The 20,233-nt window shown below is 45.4% G+C and overlaps 3 protein-coding genes across 3 annotated transcripts in view; 1 reads left to right on the top strand and 2 right to left on the bottom strand.

The window, feature by feature from the left end:
• CSUI_003270 (nuclear movement domain-containing) overlaps positions 1 to 2,035 on the bottom strand; it is a gene marked incomplete at its 3' end in the record, with an annotated part of 3,316 nt that extends 1,281 nt beyond the window's left edge. The window contains exon 1 of the mRNA XM_068063468.1: positions 215 to 2,035. Coding sequence (XP_067924558.1) covers positions 215 to 1,342 — 1,128 coding nt within the window. The 5' untranslated portion in view covers positions 1,343 to 2,035. The remainder of the gene's footprint in view (positions 1 to 214) is intronic.
• Positions 2,036 to 4,384: 2,349 nt separating this feature from the next.
• On the top strand, positions 4,385 to 14,101 carry CSUI_003269 (uncharacterized protein). The gene has a single exon (XM_068063467.1). It carries the CDS (start codon positions 8,045 to 8,047, stop codon positions 13,127 to 13,129), a length of 5,085 nt encoding a protein of 1,694 aa, XP_067924557.1. The 5' UTR covers positions 4,385 to 8,044; the 3' UTR covers positions 13,130 to 14,101.
• Positions 14,102 to 18,376: 4,275 nt separating this feature from the next.
• On the bottom strand, positions 18,377 to 20,227 carry CSUI_003268 (uncharacterized protein). The gene has a single exon (XM_068063466.1). It carries the CDS (start codon positions 19,272 to 19,274, stop codon positions 19,062 to 19,064), a length of 213 nt encoding a protein of 70 aa, XP_067924556.1. The 5' UTR covers positions 19,275 to 20,227; the 3' UTR covers positions 18,377 to 19,061.
• Between the last annotated feature and the right edge of the window lie 6 nt (positions 20,228 to 20,233).

The following is a 20,233-nucleotide window of genomic DNA, read 5'->3' as shown; positions in this document are numbered from 1 at the left end:
TGGAGCATCGATGGCTTCATCAAATTCTCTTCTTCTAGTGCAACATCTAAGACAGATTCACCAAGAGAAGCCAGTCATGATCTCTGAGTACATCTACGTGATCCACATGCTAAGCCTTACCCTGTAACGGCTAAGATAGGGGGCTACAGTGAACAGGGTGGGAGAACAGAAGATGAAGAGCATCAAGAGAAAAGATAGAGACCTTCTGACTCACCTTGACAATGCAGTTCCACCATACAAATGTGTTGGCAACCTCCGGTTTTTTTCTTAAGTTAATTTCAAGAAACATTGTCTTTTCTTCTTCTTTCTCTTTTTCCTCCTTCTCTTCGTCTGTCTTTTGTTCTCCTGAACCCGTCATTCCCGGCTCTTTTTTCTCGTCTGTCTTCATCATCGTGATGTCTAACAACGTATAGGAAGAATCTTCATTCTTCTTTTTTCCCTGAGCCTCCACCACCATGTTTGCTTCTATCTGGCCACTTGGATTGTCAGGAACCTTCGCACTTGCCAATCGATCACTGATACCTGAACCCCCCTCATCATCCAGTCTTTCAAGAGATTCTTCCTTTCTATCTTTCTGACCTTTCTCCGACCTCCCTCTCTTTTCTCTTTTTTCGCTTGATTGGTAATTGTAGGCCTCAGCAAGATGAGCCAAGCGCTTCCAGTTGATCTTCCTTTCAACAAGCTCCCAGAGCCACATGTCTTCATCGTCTTCGACCTTATGACAGAAGTCTCCCTTTAAGACAACCTGTCCTTTGTATGTACAGGTGCAACTGTTTTCCTTAATTGCCACTTTCACGTCCTTTCCTCTTGCCTCAGGTGGAAGTCGAATATCGATATTCACCTCATGTTTTGTCTGACTCCAGAGGTAGCGTCCTTGTACGACACCTCCATTCTGTATCAAGAGAATCTCGTCATCTCTTCGCTTTGTCTGCGAAGAGGAAAGCGCGTTTCCTTCTTGAGAATTCGGCTGATGTCTATCTTCTCCAGAAAGTTGAGGTCGCTTTCGCACTTGCGGCGGCGCCGGAGGGAGAAAACCACACCGTGGCCATTCATGCGCATCTTCATAGTCGTCATCGGCTTGTGAATTCCCTTCGCATGCACATGCCATATCTTCATCAAACTCATCCACGTTGTCTTCTTCATCCGAAATCTCTTCAACTTTAGGAGGCTCCCCTGAAGGAGCCGCAGACCCCGGGGGTTCATCATCGCCTATAGAAAGGCCAGATGGACCGATGGTAACCTTCTGCTTGTCCTCTAGACGACGAACTCTTGGTTGACGAATTCTCGACGAATCCTCATCTGATGATACTTCTAGATGATCCCACTTGCTATAGTCCACCATCTCTTCTATTCTATGTAGAAGTTCTCGTGGTGTCAAGGGAAGAAGAAGATCGAAATGTTGTCTTGCAAAGTACAAGTCGCAAGTCACCCACCACGCACGGATGACGCAGAGGTATGCTTTGACCGGGCCGGGGGAAGGGAAGGGGTATGTTCGGGCGCGCCCTTTGTTACTCAAGAGACGCAAACCAAGAAAAAGATGGCAACAAAACCTGTTTCACTTAGCAAAAAATCACAGAGTCTGTTTTTCACCGACGACTAGGGACATGAATTAGACATAGTAAGGGAATTCCTCGAAGTGGCCGGAAAGAAGCAAGACAGACCTCCTCAGTTCCAGGAGGAGAAACGGAAGAATCTAAGGAAAAGAGCCAAACTCGGAAGGAAAAAGTCAGGGCATCTCGGCAAGGTGTACCTTGGTCTGCATGCGCGCACACCGCTCTTCCGTCACTCGAAGCACGCGTTTGACTGGCTAGTGCCCTTGAACAAAAGAAAGAAAAAAGGTGGCTTCAGGTAGCTGTAACCAGCAATACAGAGAGAGCACTACTGTTTCCCTCCCTCATAAAAGTCAAAAAAGTGTGGAATTGTCAACGCACGGTGTTGACCGAAGCCATGGATGGGTCAGTGCCTGGCATATTCTATACCTAGGCTCTGTGAGGATGGGTAGCTGCATATGCTCAGGTTCCCCCAGGCTGTGCTATCACCAAGGAAAAACTGCACCTGACATAGGTATGAGGAGGTATCACGCTCTTCGGGTAGAGGAGATTTCTGACCTTGTGGAGGTTTCGAGATGGACAAGTCTGTTGTACGGCAGAAAATCGCATGCGTGCACACGCATCGAAGCTGTCGCCGCGGGACGAGTCTGTGCCTTGTTGAGGCGGGTGACTGGACAATTTGACAACCGTCACTTCACAGCGTCGGTCGTGGGACATTTGCTTCGTACACTGTCTCTTTTGCCCGAAGGAGATCACCTGCCGCCAACGGGTGGGTACACACCGTTGTCCGACGGGAGTGGTATTAGCGGACCTGAAGCGCCGCAGAGCGAGACCCTATCGAGCGAAGGCCGTAAGAGATTACCAGAGAAGACTTTGACCCGACTCCTCTGGTGGTGCTCCCCCGGTCATAAATAAAGGACACTGTACTGCTCCTAAGAGACTAAGACAGCGGGTCGAAACAGACCCCCGTGCGAACAATACACCCCCGTTGTAGCTTGTAATGCTTGCGCTGCGGCTCCTTGCGACTGACTCTGCGGGCTCATAAGCCTGAAGTCCGTGGATCCGAGCCCTGCGGTCGTGCAACGGACGGCGCGGAGCTTTGCAATCAGCTAACTAATGTCTCTTCGGTTTAGCTTTCGAGCAACGCTGAGCCAGAATGCGACGCCTTTTGCCGTAAGCAGCGCAGATGTACCGTTCACACACATTCTCGTCCGCACACACGTGACCTGTTCATATCATACACTTAACACGGAGCCGGGGCGCAGGCGTGCCACCCGTTACCAGCAGGCGCCCCCTTGTATTTGTGAGGCAGTTTCTCTTCCCGTCTTCTTAGCTAACCTAATCGGCAGAACAAGTGTTGGGCCACACTCCTGCCCCTCCTCCCATCGCTTTCTTCACGCAGAAGAAAGTTCTTCTCTTCGGGCTAGCAAAGATTCTGTAGTCGGATCCGGACTTTACCAGCAAGCCCTGAGGACGGAGGCTTCGCCGACGGAAGTATCCTTTCGTGTGTCAAGAATTAGATATCCTCAGTATTGTTTGGCCACAGCCCACTCGTTACATTTTCTTCTAGTGCGTGGGGGTCATAAAAAGCGGTTCGCGACCCGAAGAGATGATCCCACCTTTCCACTGTAAAACCGCTTGGAAACTTCGGTCTAGTTTGGCAGAAAAGACGTAGGGTGACTTTCGATGTACCAGAGTTCTAGCAGTGGCCTCTACGAGAACTGCGCTCCTTGCAACACAAGCAGGTGCAGAGTTCATGGCATCTAGTCTGGGGTGGGCCGACGTTCTTCTCTCTCAGTGGGCACGGGAACTGAAGTTGATATAGAGAGCTAGCGCCGGCGCCCTCGCGGTGTACTACGAGAACTAAGTGGCAAGCATGCGATTTCTTACATCCCGTCAGTCTTCCATCCCAGAGAAGTGATATGGACCCGGTCTTCAACGCGAGGAAACGCTCATCAGAAGGCGCGCCATCCAAGATCTTATTCATGGTGGCAGTAGACTTCATGGTACACTGCGAGGCCTTTCCTGTGATGCTGGGCCTCCTTCTTGAAGCACCGGTTACCGTAGGCGTGTGTTTCCTCATCATGCTTTTGTCTATGTCTCTCTTACTTCGTTCACGAGTGACAACTTCACCCCCCAGCCAGGAGAGATGCTACTGAGGCCTTCAAGCCACTACCTTCTCTCCTCCCGCGGTTTCAAAAAACAGTAATGGCATTCCATAGGCATTCCATTCACTCTTACCTGTCTATCACTGCCTATGAGTAGCGGGAGTACACAGTATGCTGCTCAACAAAGTGGGAAGTTGAGTACTAGTGGATCGGTCTTGGCTCTTTCTCTCTTACACACGCCAGTCACCTTCCTTCTGACCAGAGAAGGATGGCGGAGTGCTTTTCAGCCGTTGCACGTGTCGTTTTCCCTCTTCGTAAGTATCGATAAGAAAGAAAAACGCAGGAGGCTTAGCGAAAGTACAAGCGGAATGACAAACTACGTGACGGCTCTCGTGAAATTCGCGGGCTCCCCTCACCCACCTTCTACTCCCGTGTTTCGGCAGTACAAGACCTGACGAATGAATGACCCACCATCCAGCCACCCCCATGTTGTTTCTGCGACTTTCTTCTTGATAGAGAATTACCCCACTCCTTACGAGTTTCTGCTTCTCTAAACTATTTTTCATTTATTTTCTCCTGCTTCTTCTCAAGTACGCGGAGGATGGCTACTCAGTTCAATCGTGGAATCTTCTCTCGGCTACACTAGCCGGATCAGCCGCCCTCCCTCCTCCCCCCCCCCNNGACCCCCTCTCTAAGCTTCTTCTGAGGCTTTCTCGTTGAAATATCGCTGTGTTCATTTTCTTTTGTAGAAGTGGCCTAGTCTTTGCTAAACAGCTTCTTCCATCGGGCATCTCCGTCTCTTTGGACTGGGATTCTTCTCGCTCGACATGCAATTTCATATGCAGGAGGACTGGCCCGGTTGTGTCTCGTAAAGCTGCTCTCAGGAAAGTCAACTTTCTCATCGACCGGACGGCACTGTGTACACCTTCGCAGACCTCATAAGCGGTGACTTCCCGGGTTCTCTTTTCACGGAGCGAAGCAGCGGCGTCACTCGCCAAGCATTCCTTCTCCCTTCTGCTCTTGCAACTTTCCGACTCCTCTACGCTTTCTTTACGAGCGTCAGCCGCGATAGAGGCAAGCTCTCTCTTCTCGTTTCAAGTTAGTTGTCTGGAGAGTTCTTTCTCTACCTTAAGCCAATGGCACTTCCCGACTAAATTCCAATGGCTTATATCTCTTAGCAGAGCTGTGTTGGAGGTAGCCAGGACACCGTGTACTCCTTCACTCCTCCTTATCGAATACTTGGGGTGTGCGTACACAACGTGCTTCTTCCTCACACTAGGAAACACTCCCGGGTTATATAATTCTTCTTTTTCGTCAACACGATCTGACTTGTTCCTTATCAAAAGACAACGAGTGATCAAGAGTTCCACACCATTCATCTGACTCGATCAAATCTTGCATCTCTCCTCAGGTAATCAAGCCCTGAGACTTCGTCACCATTAGAAAGGAAGGAAAGCCATTCATCCTCCCGAGAATTCTTGTTATCGACCATCACCTTCTACGAAAAGTTCTGTACATGGACCTTTCCACGTCTCCTAATCTCTTCAGTTTGCCCTGGTCTTTTCCTTCTCTCGCCGAGTTGCTCGCTTCCTTCACTCCCCTGGATGATCTATCCACCTATCTCCTTCATTTACTGCATGTGACGGCAGTGCTTGAGACTGATCATTGCCTTCAGTAGTATCCTCTCTCAACATCTCCTTTACAGGTATCTCCTCACTACAGTGAAGAATCCTCTTCGGCTACCCGTTGGTCTCGCATCTTTGACTTAACCTTCTCTCTTGTCACGAAGAAAACTTCTCTCTCTTTCTGACGTACTTCTAGTTTCCGGTACACATCGTTCCTTTGTCTGTCTGTCTGTCTATCTCCTCATTCACCGAATCGATGAATAGCATGCGGCTCGTACAAAGGTATATAACGTATCTCCTCTATAACGCCCACACAGTCTTTTTCCACAGGATGGTCTCTCTATTCTTTGTCAAAGGTATCGACTTCCTCCCCCCCACCTATCCCAGCAGAAACTAGCTTCAGAGACACTTGCTCTCTCCTTCATCCTCTTCCTGATCTTCTTCCTCATAAATCATCTCATAGGAACACTCCTCCTGTACACTCGTCACTTCAGCTCTGTCTTTCCCGTGACTCTTTGTCTCTCCTTTGCCAGCGATAAGAGACAGGCTTTACCTTCTCTTCGATCTCCCCGAAACTCTCCCCAGAGACGTTAGAGACCGCTAACTCCCCTCATCTCGACTTTCCTCAAAGACGAAGGAACGGGAGACTACAAGGAAAAGATTTATCTCTTTCTCTCTATGTCTATCTATCTATCTATATCTTCATCTGTACACGTACATGTATATCTACTAGCTGATGCTCCATACATGTATATGACTGCCTGACATTCTGGCGCTATGTAAATATCGAAGAGAAGGTGTTGGACTAGCCGTCAGAAGAGCCTACGGTTCATAAGACTCTATTAGGGAAGAGAAAGAGGAAAGAAGAACATAGAAGGATTCCTCTACCTTTACCGAGGTGTGTATATTGTCTCCTCCTTGATCTTGATCCGTCGTTGAGTCTATTCTATGTCGACCAGTCCCGAGCGAAGAAGAATTTCGCGATTCTCAGCATTTGACGATAAAGACATTGCCCTGCGAAAGATCTCTCCTTCTTTCATCCGAAAGAATAGAGACCGTGGTGGTCTGAACAGGCTTGTCCTGTCTTCACAGACTTCCTTCTTGAAAGGTAAAAAGAGTAGAAGATATGAGAGAGAGAATCTTAGTCTCTTAGCAAGACAGAGACGGGCAGTAGTAAGAAGTCTACGGATTTCTCTCTGAGGGAAGGGGCATGGCGGTGATTCCCGGTGGCCTGGTCGGCTAGGAGGTGCTAAAGAAGAAGAAGAAAAGAGAAGACGAGAGAAAAAAGAAACGCAATCAGGTGCTTGTGTAGCACCTCTTCCGTAGAAGACCCCTTGTCTCTTTCCTATTTCGGTATGAAGGAGACAGATATAGAAGAAGAAGAAGAAGAAAGACATGTGTGTACAGGCCAGATTGGAGATTTCCTTTTCACAAGAAAAGAGACCAAGAAAGAGGGAGGGGGGAAAGGAGAGAGAAGAATGGCTCCTCGTCATTCTCTCATTCCTCTGGAGACTTCGTAACTATAGATGAAGTCATACTGCATGCGTTGTATCGTTACTCGCTCTCTATGCCAAGTGTGTTCCATGAGACAGGAGCAGGCTAGTGTAGTGAGAGAAGAATGAAGTGAAACAAATAGTTAAGGGATGGACTGGAGCGATGTGAATGGGGGGGGCAAGCCACAGAATGAAGAAAGGGAAGAAAAGGAAAGAAAGAAAGGGAAATAATAGACATGTAGAGAGGATGTAGTACGCGCTAGGTCAGGAGAGAAGAAGAAGAAGTCATTCAGGCTTTCACGAAGAAAAAAAAATTCGTGTGGCTGTACATCTCGACGCGTCTATAGACCAACATAGGTATATATCTATATATAGAGATGTATACTGTAGTCTATATCCATGTAGGCTGGCAAAAATATATTCATATCCATGTCTATAGAAAGGGAGACCTTTTTCACTTGAAAGAAAATCTCGTCTTTCTCTCTCTCCTCTTGAGCCTTCACACGTAGGGTGCTTTCATGTAGATGGCAATGAAGAGTGAAGTTACACACATATTTCATCTATCACGGCAAGAAAGATTTCTTCTATCCTTTGAAGCAGCCCATTCAGACCTACTATAGAGTTAAGATAAGGCTAGAGATCCTCTTAAGTGTTGTTTACGGCATGGGTAAATGTAAGCTGATAGACACTCCTCAGATTTCAAGAAGAGCTAGAGAAGAAGAAGATGTCCTAGCCATGTAAGGGGAGATCTCTCACTCAAATTTTCTTATATGGATGGAGAGCTTCTCTTCACAGGACTTTCAACTGACACGTGAGAGAGAAATCTGTCTCTTCTCTTCTTCTCTCGTGCATGCTCTGTAAGCCAGAGAAGAAGAACGCGCCGTCTCATGTATGCAGAACACGGAGATTCTCTTCTTTTCCATATCCAGGAAAGGAGCTAGAGGTCCCTTCATGCATCGCCAGAAAGAGAAAGAAGGGACAGCACGCGAATGCCTCCGGAGGCTTCTCATTGATATGTTTCTCATTTTCCTTCTCTCTCTATTTCTATCTCTTTCTCAAGTAGAAGAAGACGCCGTAGTTCTACACATAGTGAACAGGAAGAAAGGGGGGAGGGGGGGGTGAGTTCGTCTTCTATACCAACTGAGACAACTGCGTGGGGTTGTTGTCGTCTCTCGCTCCTTCCCGAATATAAGGACGTCATCGCTCATCGCTAGTCTTTCTCAGGAGGTGTCTTTGGGACATCTACCGAATGTGAGTTCGACCACATCATGCCATCTTCACAGAAGGATGACAGAACAAGACAAATCTTTTCTTCTTCTTCTTTTCCTTCTCAGTACTCTCTCTATCACCTCTCTAGACCACCGTGTGAAGCCGTCGTCTTGAAGGATGTAAAGACAGACGAGGACGAAGAAGATTGTCTACGGCCCTTTCATTATACTCGAACAACTTCACCAGAAAAAGTCCAAGAGATTAGGCAAGATGAAGAAGAAGAAGAGAGTATATCTCTGGCAAGAATAGCCCTAGCACACCATCAAGGATCCATAGTAGACAGGTCTATACCTAGGGGGCTCTTTGAGTCGCATAGAAGAGATGAAGACTCTCTCCTCTCTCACTCTTGGGAGAAAGAGAGAGAGGAGCAAGCAGAAGAGAGAGAAGATGAAGAAGAAGAAGGAAAGCGAGAAAGATATCAAGATAATGATGGTCAGGAGGCTCATCAGGATCCCTCGTCTTTCTTGACCCCTCAGGTCTTCTTAGAGACAACAAAGAAGAAATTTCTCCATGAGAAAGAAAGCTATCTATCATTCATGAAGAAACCACAGAGCGAAGATAGAGAAGAGAAGGATGCTTTTAGGAAAGATCTCGACAGGAGCAGAAGAGGTGATGAGATGCATGCCTGGTATGAGACTACGAAGAAAGTGCTGGGTGAGGAGGAGGAGGAGAAAGGCTTAAGACACAGGAGAATTAGAGAGAAAGAGATTCCATCGAAAGAAGGGGAACGGAGGTGTCTATTGACCTCCCCACTAACAATGACTGGTGCTCGTACTAAAGAGTTTAAGCATATAAGAGATGAAGAAGAAGGTGAGGATATGAATCTTATCTCTATGTTGATGTATAGGAGCTACGTGAGTCAAAGATCTCCGGGGAGAAGAGAGGGAGAACAAGAGGAACAAGAAGAAGATACCAGACAGGTGAAGAAAGGTGAAAGAGAGGAGATTCCTTTGAGAAGAGACAAGAGAGAATTGCCGTTTACAGGAGGAGAGTGCTCGTCTTTGAAGCTTCTATCTTCTTATCATCATAGAGGAAGTGAAAGACGCCTGAGCGGTCTCCATCCCACTATGAATAGACAAACTGCGCAACAGAGATTTCTATCCTCTCCTGGACGAGGACGGACTCGAGGGGGGGGAGAACAAGAAGAAGAAGAAGGAAGAGGTCTTCTACTTCTCATGAGCCAAGAGAGACAACGGCCTCAGTGGATGAAATCTCTTCTTTTAGCAACAGAACCGGAGGGCTGTTACGAGATAAGGAAAGAAGAAAAGAGTAGGCAGAAGGGAGCTCCTTTCGAGGGACCTTCTCTCAGTCAGAAGCGGGAACAGTCGATAGATATTTTCTTATCGTCTTCAGTAGAAGAGACAAGTCAAAAAGAACTTTCGGTCATCTCTGCCGGTCGATTCTATGCGCAAAACAAGCAAGGAAAACGAAAGGATAGTGGGGAAGAAGAGGACAGGAACCATGGCGGGTTCAGGGGGAGTGAGGGGAGAACCATGCGAAAGGAAAGTCTTACTACTAGAGGACGAGGTGTACATACACCGCAACAAGATCACCCTCGTTACTCGTCTCCCTCTGATGACAAAGAGAGACCAGAGAGAAGAGAAGTCGCGACTTCTATATCTCGTCCTTCTTCATCTTCATATCACCACCATGAAGCGCGGGTCTCTTCCTCGAACCTCTGTTCTTCTTCTTCTCTCCCCCCTCTCTCTTCCTCTTCTTTATCTTCCTGTAGCTCATCTCCGAAGATTCCTTTCTCTTCCAGACCACCTCTAATTCGCCGTCCGTCTTCTTTCTCAAATCTTCTTCCTCTCTATTCATCTTATCACATCGCCGTCTCTTCTTCTTCTCCTTCTCTTCGGTCTCGGTACTTCTCTCCACCTCGTTCTCATCCTTTCCCTTGTCGAAGCTCTTCTTCCTCTTCTTTATCTTCCTTTACGACTCCGAGTCATCTTCTCCATGTCTCTCCTCTAGTTGCCACTTCCCCACAGTATTCTACTTTCGTTTCTCCTCTTTCTCGTTCTCCTTCTCCTACTACTGCCTCACCTTCTTACCTTCATCGCCAGAACACCTTACCACCTCTCCCTGCGGTTTCTCCACTCTATGAAGAAGAGAAGAATTCTCTTCTACTCACTCCGTCTTCTCCTAGTCGTCGTTCTTCCTCTTCTTCTCTACAATCGTCTTCTTCTTCGTGCGCCCCTCGTTCTTCCTATTCTTCTTCTCCTTCTTTGTCAGGTCTCTCTCGGGCTCCGTCTTTCTCTTCTTCCTCTCGTAAACAGCCACGTACATCTACAACCCCTATACACTCTTCTTCTTCTTCCTCAGTCTCTCTTCATCCTCATGTTCTCTTTCGTACATCTTCTACTAGATCTCCTTGTTCTTCTTCTCCTCCTCCTTCTGTCATAGTCAAGACTTCTCATCCCCCGCATGCACAAGAAAGCAGAGAGAAGCTTTATCACCGTGCAATTCAGAGTGAAGCTGAGAACCTCTCCTGCATCTTGAAAGGTCTATCGACGCCCAAGACCTCGTCGAAGTCTAAAGAAGTTACAAAAGGTAGGCCTTTCTCTCATCCTCATCATGAATGTAGAAGAAGAAGAAAAAGTTCGGACAACTGCCTTGAGCTTACAGCAGAAGGACCTCCTCTACAGACTCGATCTTCTCCTGCTGCTGTGACGCAGCGGAGGGTAAGAAAGGAAGAAAGACAACCTGAGAGAAAGACGGACAGACGAGAAGTGGTTAAGAGAGAAGAAGAAGAAGAGAAAGAAGAAGAAAAGAAAGAGAGTGGTGTTTCTACGAGGAAAGGAGAGGCAAGATTACTTCTACTACTTCATCCAAGAGAAGACGAAGAAGAAGAAGAGGAGAGGCGGAAAGAACGAGAAGAAGGAGAGGAGAGAAGTGATAGACAACAGAGGGATCAGGATGATAATCCTAGCACAAGAGAAGACAGGGTCGTAGATGAAGAAAGAGAAGATGATCCCCACAACATCGATGATAGGTGGAGACAGAGGGAAGGGGAAGAAAGGAAGAAAGAAGAAGAAAGAAGGAGAAGGTTGCCCAACTTGAAGGCTAGAGAAACTCCGAACGCCGTAGAGCTTCAAGAAGAAAAGAAGATAAAGCCTAGAGAGGGGGAAGAACAGAATGATAAAGAGAGAATGAAAGGAGATCTAAATGACAGAGAGAGAATGAAAGGAGATCTAAATGACAGAGAGAGAATGAAAGGAGATCTAAGAAGGTCGAGAGAAGGTGCTAGTCAGGAGGAGAAGAATCAAAGAAGGCTTCAAGAGCTTCTTGCTGATCCTAGCGAAGAAGATGAAGAAAGAAGAGATCTCTTCCCGGAGAAAGATGTACAAGACAACCCAGATGATGATAAAGATGAAGAAGATGTAGAAGAAAGAAAACTTGAGAAGAGTCGAGGACGAGAGGTGGTGCAGGAGCAAGAAGAGAAGAAGAAAGAGACAAAGAAGTCTACTGTCTCGATGTGTGAAAGTCGTGTCATAGTTGAAGAAGATAAGAAACACCAGGGGAAGAGTCGACAGCACTGCTCTCAAACACAAGATAAGAGAGAAGAAGAACAAGGAGGAGGAGAAGAAGAAGAGCAAGGAGGAGTAGAAGAAGAAGAGCAAGGAGGAGGAGAAGAAGAAGAGCAAGGAGAGGGAGGCGATGAGAGGTTTGATCAGAGAACAGCAGAGAAGAAGGAAGAAGAGGGAGAGAATCTTAGGGGTGGCAGCAGTAGAGACCCGTCAAGAAGAAGCGAGAGAGGCGAAGAGAATCTCCCTGTTCTTTCACAGATCTTAGGTCGAGGATTTCAAGGGAAGCGTCGATGGAGAGGTCTTCTCTTGAGGAGAGGAAAAGGGAGAACACGAGAAGATTCAGATTCTTCAGGCTCTCTTTTTGATCGTAGATTTTCTTCTTCATCTTCTTTGACGAGTCATAATAGTAGTAGTGACGAAGGTGATTCCCGACGAAGAGACAAGGAGAGCGAGCCTCCTGCAGCCTATCCTTCAAATTCTTCTTCTTCTTCGCCTCTTTCGACCGCCACCTCAACACCTCCGTCCCTTCAATATGCTCCGCACTTAGCTCATCTCTCTCCTTCTCTATTCTTTCCTTCTGCCTTTTCGCCTTACTTTGAGAAAGAAGAAGAAGAAAGACGAAGAAACAATAGCTCCGCTACTCCATCCTATACACATCAGCACAGTGAGAAAGGGGGAGATCAAAAGGATAGACTCTCCGAAGAGGAAGAAGAAGAGAAAGAAAAAGGACAGAGAAAGAACAAGAATAGAGAAACTGGAAAGAGTACAAGGGTGACCGAGAAGACGTTCCAAGCAAGTCCTCTCAGAGGACCTCGAGAGAAAGATGTTTCATCGAGCGAGAAATCTCATTTCCCACTTGGTGTTGCTTCTCATTCACATCAAGAGTGCGTGGCGACTCCTTTCTTCTCTAGACCTTGCTCTCCTTCTCTTCCTTCTTCTACGGATCAACTTGTGAATGGTGGGCTGTATGTACACCTCCCTCCATCGGTGATGCGGACTCTTGAGATTCGAAGACAGCTATCCGAGGCGGCTCTCCGTGGATCTATTCTTCTACGTCATGCTCTTAAAAAGAAGAAGAAGAGAAAAGAAGAAAGCAAGATGGATTACAACGCTTCGGAAGGAGGAGAAGGAGAAGAAGACACTTCAGAGTGTGAAGTCAGTGATGAGAGAGAAGATGAAGAAGAAAAGAAGGAAGGACAAGGAAGAGAAGGTACCTTTCTCTCTCCAAGCCCGTTTCAACAGAGCGTCTATGATAAGAGCAGCAGAAGGGACAGTCTCTACGTAGGAGAGAGACAGAAGAGGGGGGAAGACGAAGAAGAAGAAGAACAAGAAAAGAAGAAGAGTGGAGAAGAATGTTTTGGCAAGACTTCAGAAGATGTACACCAACAAGAAGAGAGTTTATCTTCTATTCCCTTAGAGGCTGAGTTAGCATGGGCATCCGCAGTCACTACTCAGAAAGCTCTCGATGATGTGCTAGCCGTTGTATCGATGCTCGTGAAAGGCAAGAAGAAACTTACGCGGCACCTCATGACTAAGGAGGAGGAGCACTTCAGGTGAAACCATTCTTAGCAGGAAAATGCCAAAGAAGAAAGAAAAGAGAAGAAGAAGAAAAGAAGGAAAACAGAGATGAAGAGGGTCGTGGAAGGAAGAGAAGAAGAACGAGAAGGAAAGAAAGAGAAGTTAAATGAGTGGAGAGAAAAAAGAAGAAAGTTCTCTGTATCTCATGAAGAAGGAGGATCATGATGTGAGGCGTTGTATCGATTCATTATAGGAGAATCCTTCGCCTATAATGAATAGATTGTCTCTTTCTCTCTCCATCTTCTCTCTCTTTCTCTCTACTTCCTCCATTTCCTCATGTCAGATCACTTTCTTCTTCTCTTCTCATTCCTTTTCTATAGATCTATCTTTTGTACGGTCGATTCTCATCTCCCCTCGAAGAAGAGCTTTAGTAGGCTGACATTTCAAGAGATGTGAGAGATTTCATCGAAGGCCTTTTCTCACTCTTTCTCTTGTTTTTAATTTACATACACATGCATGTAGCCATGCTGGCTCGGATTGGCTTACAGTCCAGCCTAGGTATCTTCTCTATATTGAAGTGAAAGAAGAAGAAAAGGATACCTTCCTTTTTCTTCAAAGCAGGCTAGGAGGGAGAGATAAGATCTTTCTTTTTCTTTCTCTTTCTTGTCTTCTTTTCATTGCTTTTACGCTTGTCTGCGAAAAAGAAGAAGAGGAAGAAGAGGTCTTATCATCCCGGATTCACGGTGCCTATCATCCTATCCCCCCCGTCAAGAGATAGAGAGACAGAAGAACTGTGATGAGCCTCTCTATCTCTGTTTAATAGTCAAGGGGGATAATAATGAAGAAAGATGAAGAAGAACTCCTCGGGGATAGACCTATAGATGGAGATACATGTATATCTTTGTCTATAGATGTTAAACAGATATAATGGAGAGAGGTGGTCTCCTTGCGTTTTGATCCGTGTAGGAAATGATGAGAGAGAGGTGTCAAGAGAGAAGATGTTCGTTTCCGTAAGTCTTTTTGTGTCTTTTTTCTCCTGTCTACTTCTCTGTTCCTATCAACATGAAAAGAAAAAGAGAAAGAAAGAGAAGAAGTCTGAGGACTTTCTTTGACTAGGCCTCTTCTTACACATCTCACCGTCATAGATATCTCTTTCTTTCACCTACTACTACTACTACTATTCATCCATACTAAAAGACTTCTCTCTAGCTTTAACCCTCATCCATATGTATATCCCGACATGCATATCCATGCATATCTATCTCTCTGTAATTTATCTCTCTATCTATCTCTCTATACAAAGAGAGGAAGAAAGCACACGAGTGACCTGTTCAGTAAAGGGGGGGGTAGGCGTGACGAAGAGAGACACTTCTCTATCATTCTTGACTCCCTACTGCAAGCCAGGCTTGTAGAGGAGAGAGGGAGAGGAGAATCAATTCCACTTCTCTCTTTACCGGTGCCAAGTTGACATTCAACGTCATCACACGTCCAAGAAGGAGAAAGAGGAAAGAAAGAAAGAATAGGGAGGAGTAGGACTAGTGAGGACAGGAAGTCTCTTTTTTACCTAGAGAAGAAATGTAGAGGCTCCCCATATGGAAAGATAGATATCTACTCGGAGCCATTAGGACTAGGAGACGATAAATATGTCTTTTTGAGCTGAGTCTTCCTATCAAGTGCATGCAACGAAAAATTCTAAGAGGGTCTCGGAGAGAGAAAGAGAAACGCATATCGACGTCCCGTCGCGAGCCCCCCGGTATATCCCTTTCCATAAAGCATGAGATGATATGTAACTGAGTCATATACATACGCATATGTACACATATACGTATACGTGTCTGTACTTGCGTGGAGATAGATACAGATACACTGGACTTACGTCAACCGCATAGATATGTGATTGATGTGGGGTAGAGACATACGAGCTGCTCCGTCTGTGAAGAGAGCGGAAAGAGATACGTCGATACTCCACAGGGGAGGTGCTGGGCACTGTATCGATTTACTTGCATGCGACAAGGCATGCAAGACAGAGGTCGCATACACATGTATTTCACACAGGCAAATGTATTTCTCCATCAGTCAATCATTCAGTCTCAACCCAACAGGCTCTAGCCCCCCTGTATTGGTCTACCTATCCGGCGTATAAGTAGAAAGACAGATAGATAGAATCAGTGAAAAAGACAGAGAGGAGGTATATACTACTACTATTACTACATACATACTTCTTATAGATATGTATGTCTTCAATATATCATCACTAATGTATCTTAGATTAACGCGTGATATGCTTTATCAATGAGTCTTTCGAACGGATACATGACGGATCGACAACCTTTCTTTCTTTCTTCTACTGTGTCCTCACATTGGGGCAGGTAGGAGGGGGGCAAAGACGAGATCTTCCTTCTATCATGTGAAGTAGAGCTGAGAAAGGGAGGGAATATTTGCTGAGAGGTTTCGATCGAGAATCTTGTGTAAGAGAAGCCCGAGAGAGATGCTGTGAAGAGACTTTTCTTCGTCTTTACCGTAAGCTCTCTTGTTTTCTCAAAGAGACTTCGTAGTAAGAAAGAATGAAGAAAAGGAGATATCAGCTAGAAGAAGAAAAGGATGAAGCAAACTTCTCGGCTACTTGAGACAGAGAAAGAAACTCGAAATGTTGTTCTACTTCTCCTACTGTCTCCATCATCTTTCGTTTCTATAGGCCATACCTATCTTTATTTGTGCCTATCTTGAGAAGAAATCGAAGCCATCTCTCTTGCTTCAAATGACTTCTCCCTAACAGTACTACAGAGTGAGCTAGGATATAGCAACCTTCATTCACAGACTATATAGAGATCTCGGGAGTTTCAGAAACGACCGACTTGTTGGTACCGCAAAGGCCTCCTAAGAGATGAGCCTTCGATCCGATCCAAAGTTGCTTGTGACAATAGGAATGAAAGAAAAGAAAGGAGGTGTTTCTCTCTTGAAAGGGAAGTCTATCTGAAAAATCTAACAAGAGGTGTATGTAGAAATAGGTGATTTGACGGAGAAGAACATCGTCACATTGCTAAACTGACGTTTGCGTTGTAAAGGAGTACCGGCAGAAAAGTCCCTTCTAGGACCAGCCGCAGGAACATGGAGGATAGAAGCTATAGGGGTTTCTTCTCTTGTCGCGGAGGATCTTGACGTCAAAAGCAAAGATCTTCCTCGAATTTCCAAGGAGATGAGAGATGAAAATTCGTGAGTGAAAGAGAAAGAAAGAGAGAAGTACCCCGGTATGTTCTTTATCGTAGTCTGATAATAAGCCTAAGTAGTACCTCATTCATCGAGAGAGAGATCCATGTAGAACGATGGAGAGATACGTATAGATATGAAGTTCCTTAGCTTGATACGTGCAAAGAGGAGTTTTAGGGGAGTGGGAACTAGGTAGATAGGAGTGTATGATAATGTACGGAGAACCTTCTCGTAGAGAAGAGAATGTCTGACGCTTCCTATCTATGCTAGTCGTGAAAGGAAGAGCGTTAGGTCCGACGCTCCATGGCTCGTTACTTGCTTTCTTGAGTAGCGCGAAGGAAGGGAAAAACGATGAGAAGAAGAGAAGAGACAACCGAAGGAGAAAGTAAGCTTGTCTATAGAGTGTTAAGGAAGTCTTCTTCTCAAGTTGCTCGGGTTTGACATCGAACGCTCTTCTGTTTCCTTGTGAAGAAGATTCATGATTCTTGAGCTGCGAAGATAACTAGACAACGAGGCTGGGCGGATTCTAGGGCTTGTAAGAAACCCTTTTTTCTTTCTTTCCTGGATGTACTCTCTTTCTCTTTTAGACAGGTAGCTCAACACACAATAGGAGAAGTATCTACCTGGGTTGGATAAGAGTCGTTTCCCTATCTGCCCTCCGGAGAGATTTGGACTCAAAGACCGATGACAATTTCTCAGCAACGTAGACGTCTCAGGTATTCTATGACAACCCAGACGTATTCACCATCAAGAAAGCTCTAGACACACAGCAGAGATGGCATCAGCCATAAAATCTAACTATGGGAACCAAAGGCGGAATGAACAAGGAAGATGATGAGCTGCCTGGCGTTTTGGGGGTTGCATAAAAAAGATCGATCGGCCGATGGATTGATAGAAACGTCGGATTGACCGGCAGTCCGAAGAAACAAGATAGATAGATAGCTAGATCGCACGGAGGCTCGCTTTCTTCTTTTTGATGTTAAGATGAGAGTAGATGCCGTTTTGTCTCTGTACTTTGTGCATGTTTGAATAGGGGAGGAATGTCTGGTGGAGGGTAGGGAAGTTCATCGCAGCGGTTATTACAGAACGCATCAATCTTTCGCCTTTTACTAAAGATTGCCGTGTAATCTCCGCATATAATGCGAAATCCATAATTTTTGAGGCACTTCGGTGCCAACTAACTGCTCTTTCAAACCAACTAAAAGGAGAGAGATACCTGTAGGAAAAAGGAAACTTCTTTTTCCCCCGGTTCTCCTATCTATCCTACTCCACTATTCCTTCTATGCGTGCATCGTCACTCCCTTGCCCACGATAGTCTTTTTAAGACATACACCACACAGGCCGACTGAATGACTTCACTCACCTTGATGCTGCTTTCGCACGCTTGCTTGGCCCTTTGAAATGCGATAAATCTGCGCCATCTCGCAGATGAATATCTATCTGCCTTTATTCACTTGTATTTATGTATCTCAGCACCTTATATACATCTACCTACTTGTTTACCTACATGTTCTCTCTCTTTGTATACATCTGTATATATGTATAGGTACACCAGTACTGTTTCATAGATTCGTACTGCCAGGCCCGTCAAGATGAGACCACTATTGTGTTGCCTTGATCACTACGTCCCCCAATGAATGATAAGGAAAGATGAGTTTGAGCGGAGAAAGTATACAAGGTAAAGGACCTCTCTCTACAGAGCACGCAAACACAGTCTTTCTATAACCCTAACTACCGAGATACTTACTACCTCGGCCTATCGTAGAGGCGGTGCCGGTCAGCAGCCATCTGATAATAGTGCCGAATGATTTCACGTTGTCGCCGCGCACTTTCTGCTGATCTTGGGAAATACACGGGTTCTCTCTCGGGGTGTACGTACACCCGAACTGTGTCGATCAGACTCGTCGTCAACGTGAAAGAAAGAGACTTTCGGATGCAAGATAGAATGAGGGAACGAGATTTTCCACTCTCCTTACTCTTTTCCAAGTATCAATTCTCTAGTGAGGCAGAAGCAAGCCGAGAGATTTCCAATCTATCTTCTTCTTAGGCGAGATCGTTGTGCTGAGTGAACGAATGATGATGTGCATTAGTCCGTGTCTTTCACAGTTGGAAAGAAGAATGTTCCCGTTGAAGAAGAAAGAAGATTCAACTGTGTTTCGTATCGTAAGAGAAAAAGAAGAGCAAAAGGAAAGACAGACGATGCAAGATCAACACATCTTGACTATTCTTTCCTCCGGTCTTCTTTCCTTGATCCGTTCTTACGGGGAGGTCATCCAACTAGTGATGTCAGTAGGCGGTATTCTTCCTTCGTATTAGACTTCACAGGGGAGGAGAGTAAGTGAATGAAGGAACGAAGAGAGAAGCAATCTTATTCTGTTCTATCTCCACGTGTCCTTTCTGCTCTTTCGAGGTCCGCTCTTGTCTGTGTGGTTTCGGTTGATCAAAGAAAAGAACGCTTTTCGAGTCCTTTGAGAATGGAACGAAAGAAAGAAAAAGGAACCATACGTTTTCACCTCAAGTCCTTTCTTTCAAAGAAGAATGAGAGAAGTGCCAGATGATGAAGGGGAACAGAGCGACCATGTGCTTGGATTCATGCGAACACACCGTGCTACCAAAAAGCCTCTCCTCTTCTTCTCTTTTTCTTTTCTTCTTCGTCTCTTCTTCCTTTCCTTTGGAATTCTTCTCTTTTCCTTCGTTGAGAGAAGTACGGAGAAAGAAACACATGCACAACTCACACTGATGACTACCACATCAGCTACACACATCAAACAGATACATATACACGTATGTATATATATATATCATGCATCTGTCGTGTATGTAAAGACATATATCTATATCCATATATACACATATATGTAGAGGATCTATAGGCCGGGGGAATGGATATATCTTGATGAGTCCTATATAAGCAGGAGATAGTCTTAGAACGAGAGAAAGACCTTTGCAGAGATCTATTGAAGATACATGGATACATGCTAGATGAGTATCTATATCTGTATATCTATCTAACTACCTATCTACCTACGTATCTATCGATCTATGTACATCTATCTATATCGTTCACCTGCCACGTACATATTTATCTCCATGCATACATAGGGACCATCTCTATCTACTTCATCTGTCACATCAGATATCTGTCCCTCGTCGTCTTTCATAATCTCCCCCCTCCTATCCTTCACTCTTGCTTTCTCTTTCATCTTCGTCTTCTTCTCTTTGGTCTTCACGAGGCTATTCAAGAACTCCAAACACACACTGTCCTCTCTTCTCTTGTCATTCTTTCTTCTTCTCCTCTCTTCATACAACAGAAAGAAAAAGGAAAAGAAGAGAAAGGAAAAAAAGGAGCTAGTAACAATGAGAAGTATCAGTCTGTCATATCTCTAACGAACAAAGCTTAGCTAGCTACCCAGCTAGCCAACTCGCTGGCTAGCCAGAGCAACATCTTTCCTTCTCCTTTCTTTGTTCTTGGTTGCCTCAAGAAAGATGAGGAGAACAAGGAGAGAAGAGAGAATACAACAGTAGCATGTGTCAAAGTGACTGATCTTTTAAGAGATGAACTGAAGAGAAAGAGAAGGAGATAGGATGAAGGAGAAGAAGAAGATGAAAGGGATGATGACAGTCCTTCCTCATTCCTTCCTTCTTCCTATCTATGTCACCAACAACCAGGGTGCTGTACATACACCTGAAAAGAACGAAGTCATGCTCCTAGGATCCAGAAGAGAAAAAGGAAGAAGAGGAAGGAGAGAAGGAAGAGAAAGGAAAGAAAGAGATGAACAATCTCTGAAGACCAGGAGAAAGAAAAGAAGAAAAAGTAGGAGAAAGAAGGTAAGAACAAGTCGATCGGCGAGAAGTCACCAGGCATGCAATACCAATCAGGGCTTAAGGCGTATCCTATGCTCCCTTACATCACAGCTCAGAAGCTTAACTAACTAA

The sequence above is a fragment of the Cystoisospora suis genome, assembly GCF_002600585.1.
Source record: "Cystoisospora suis strain Wien I chromosome Unknown contig_1429, whole genome shotgun sequence".
Lineage (NCBI taxonomy): Eukaryota > Apicomplexa > Conoidasida > Eucoccidiorida > Sarcocystidae > Cystoisospora > Cystoisospora suis.
This window is presented reverse-complemented; position numbering and strand designations above follow the sequence as displayed.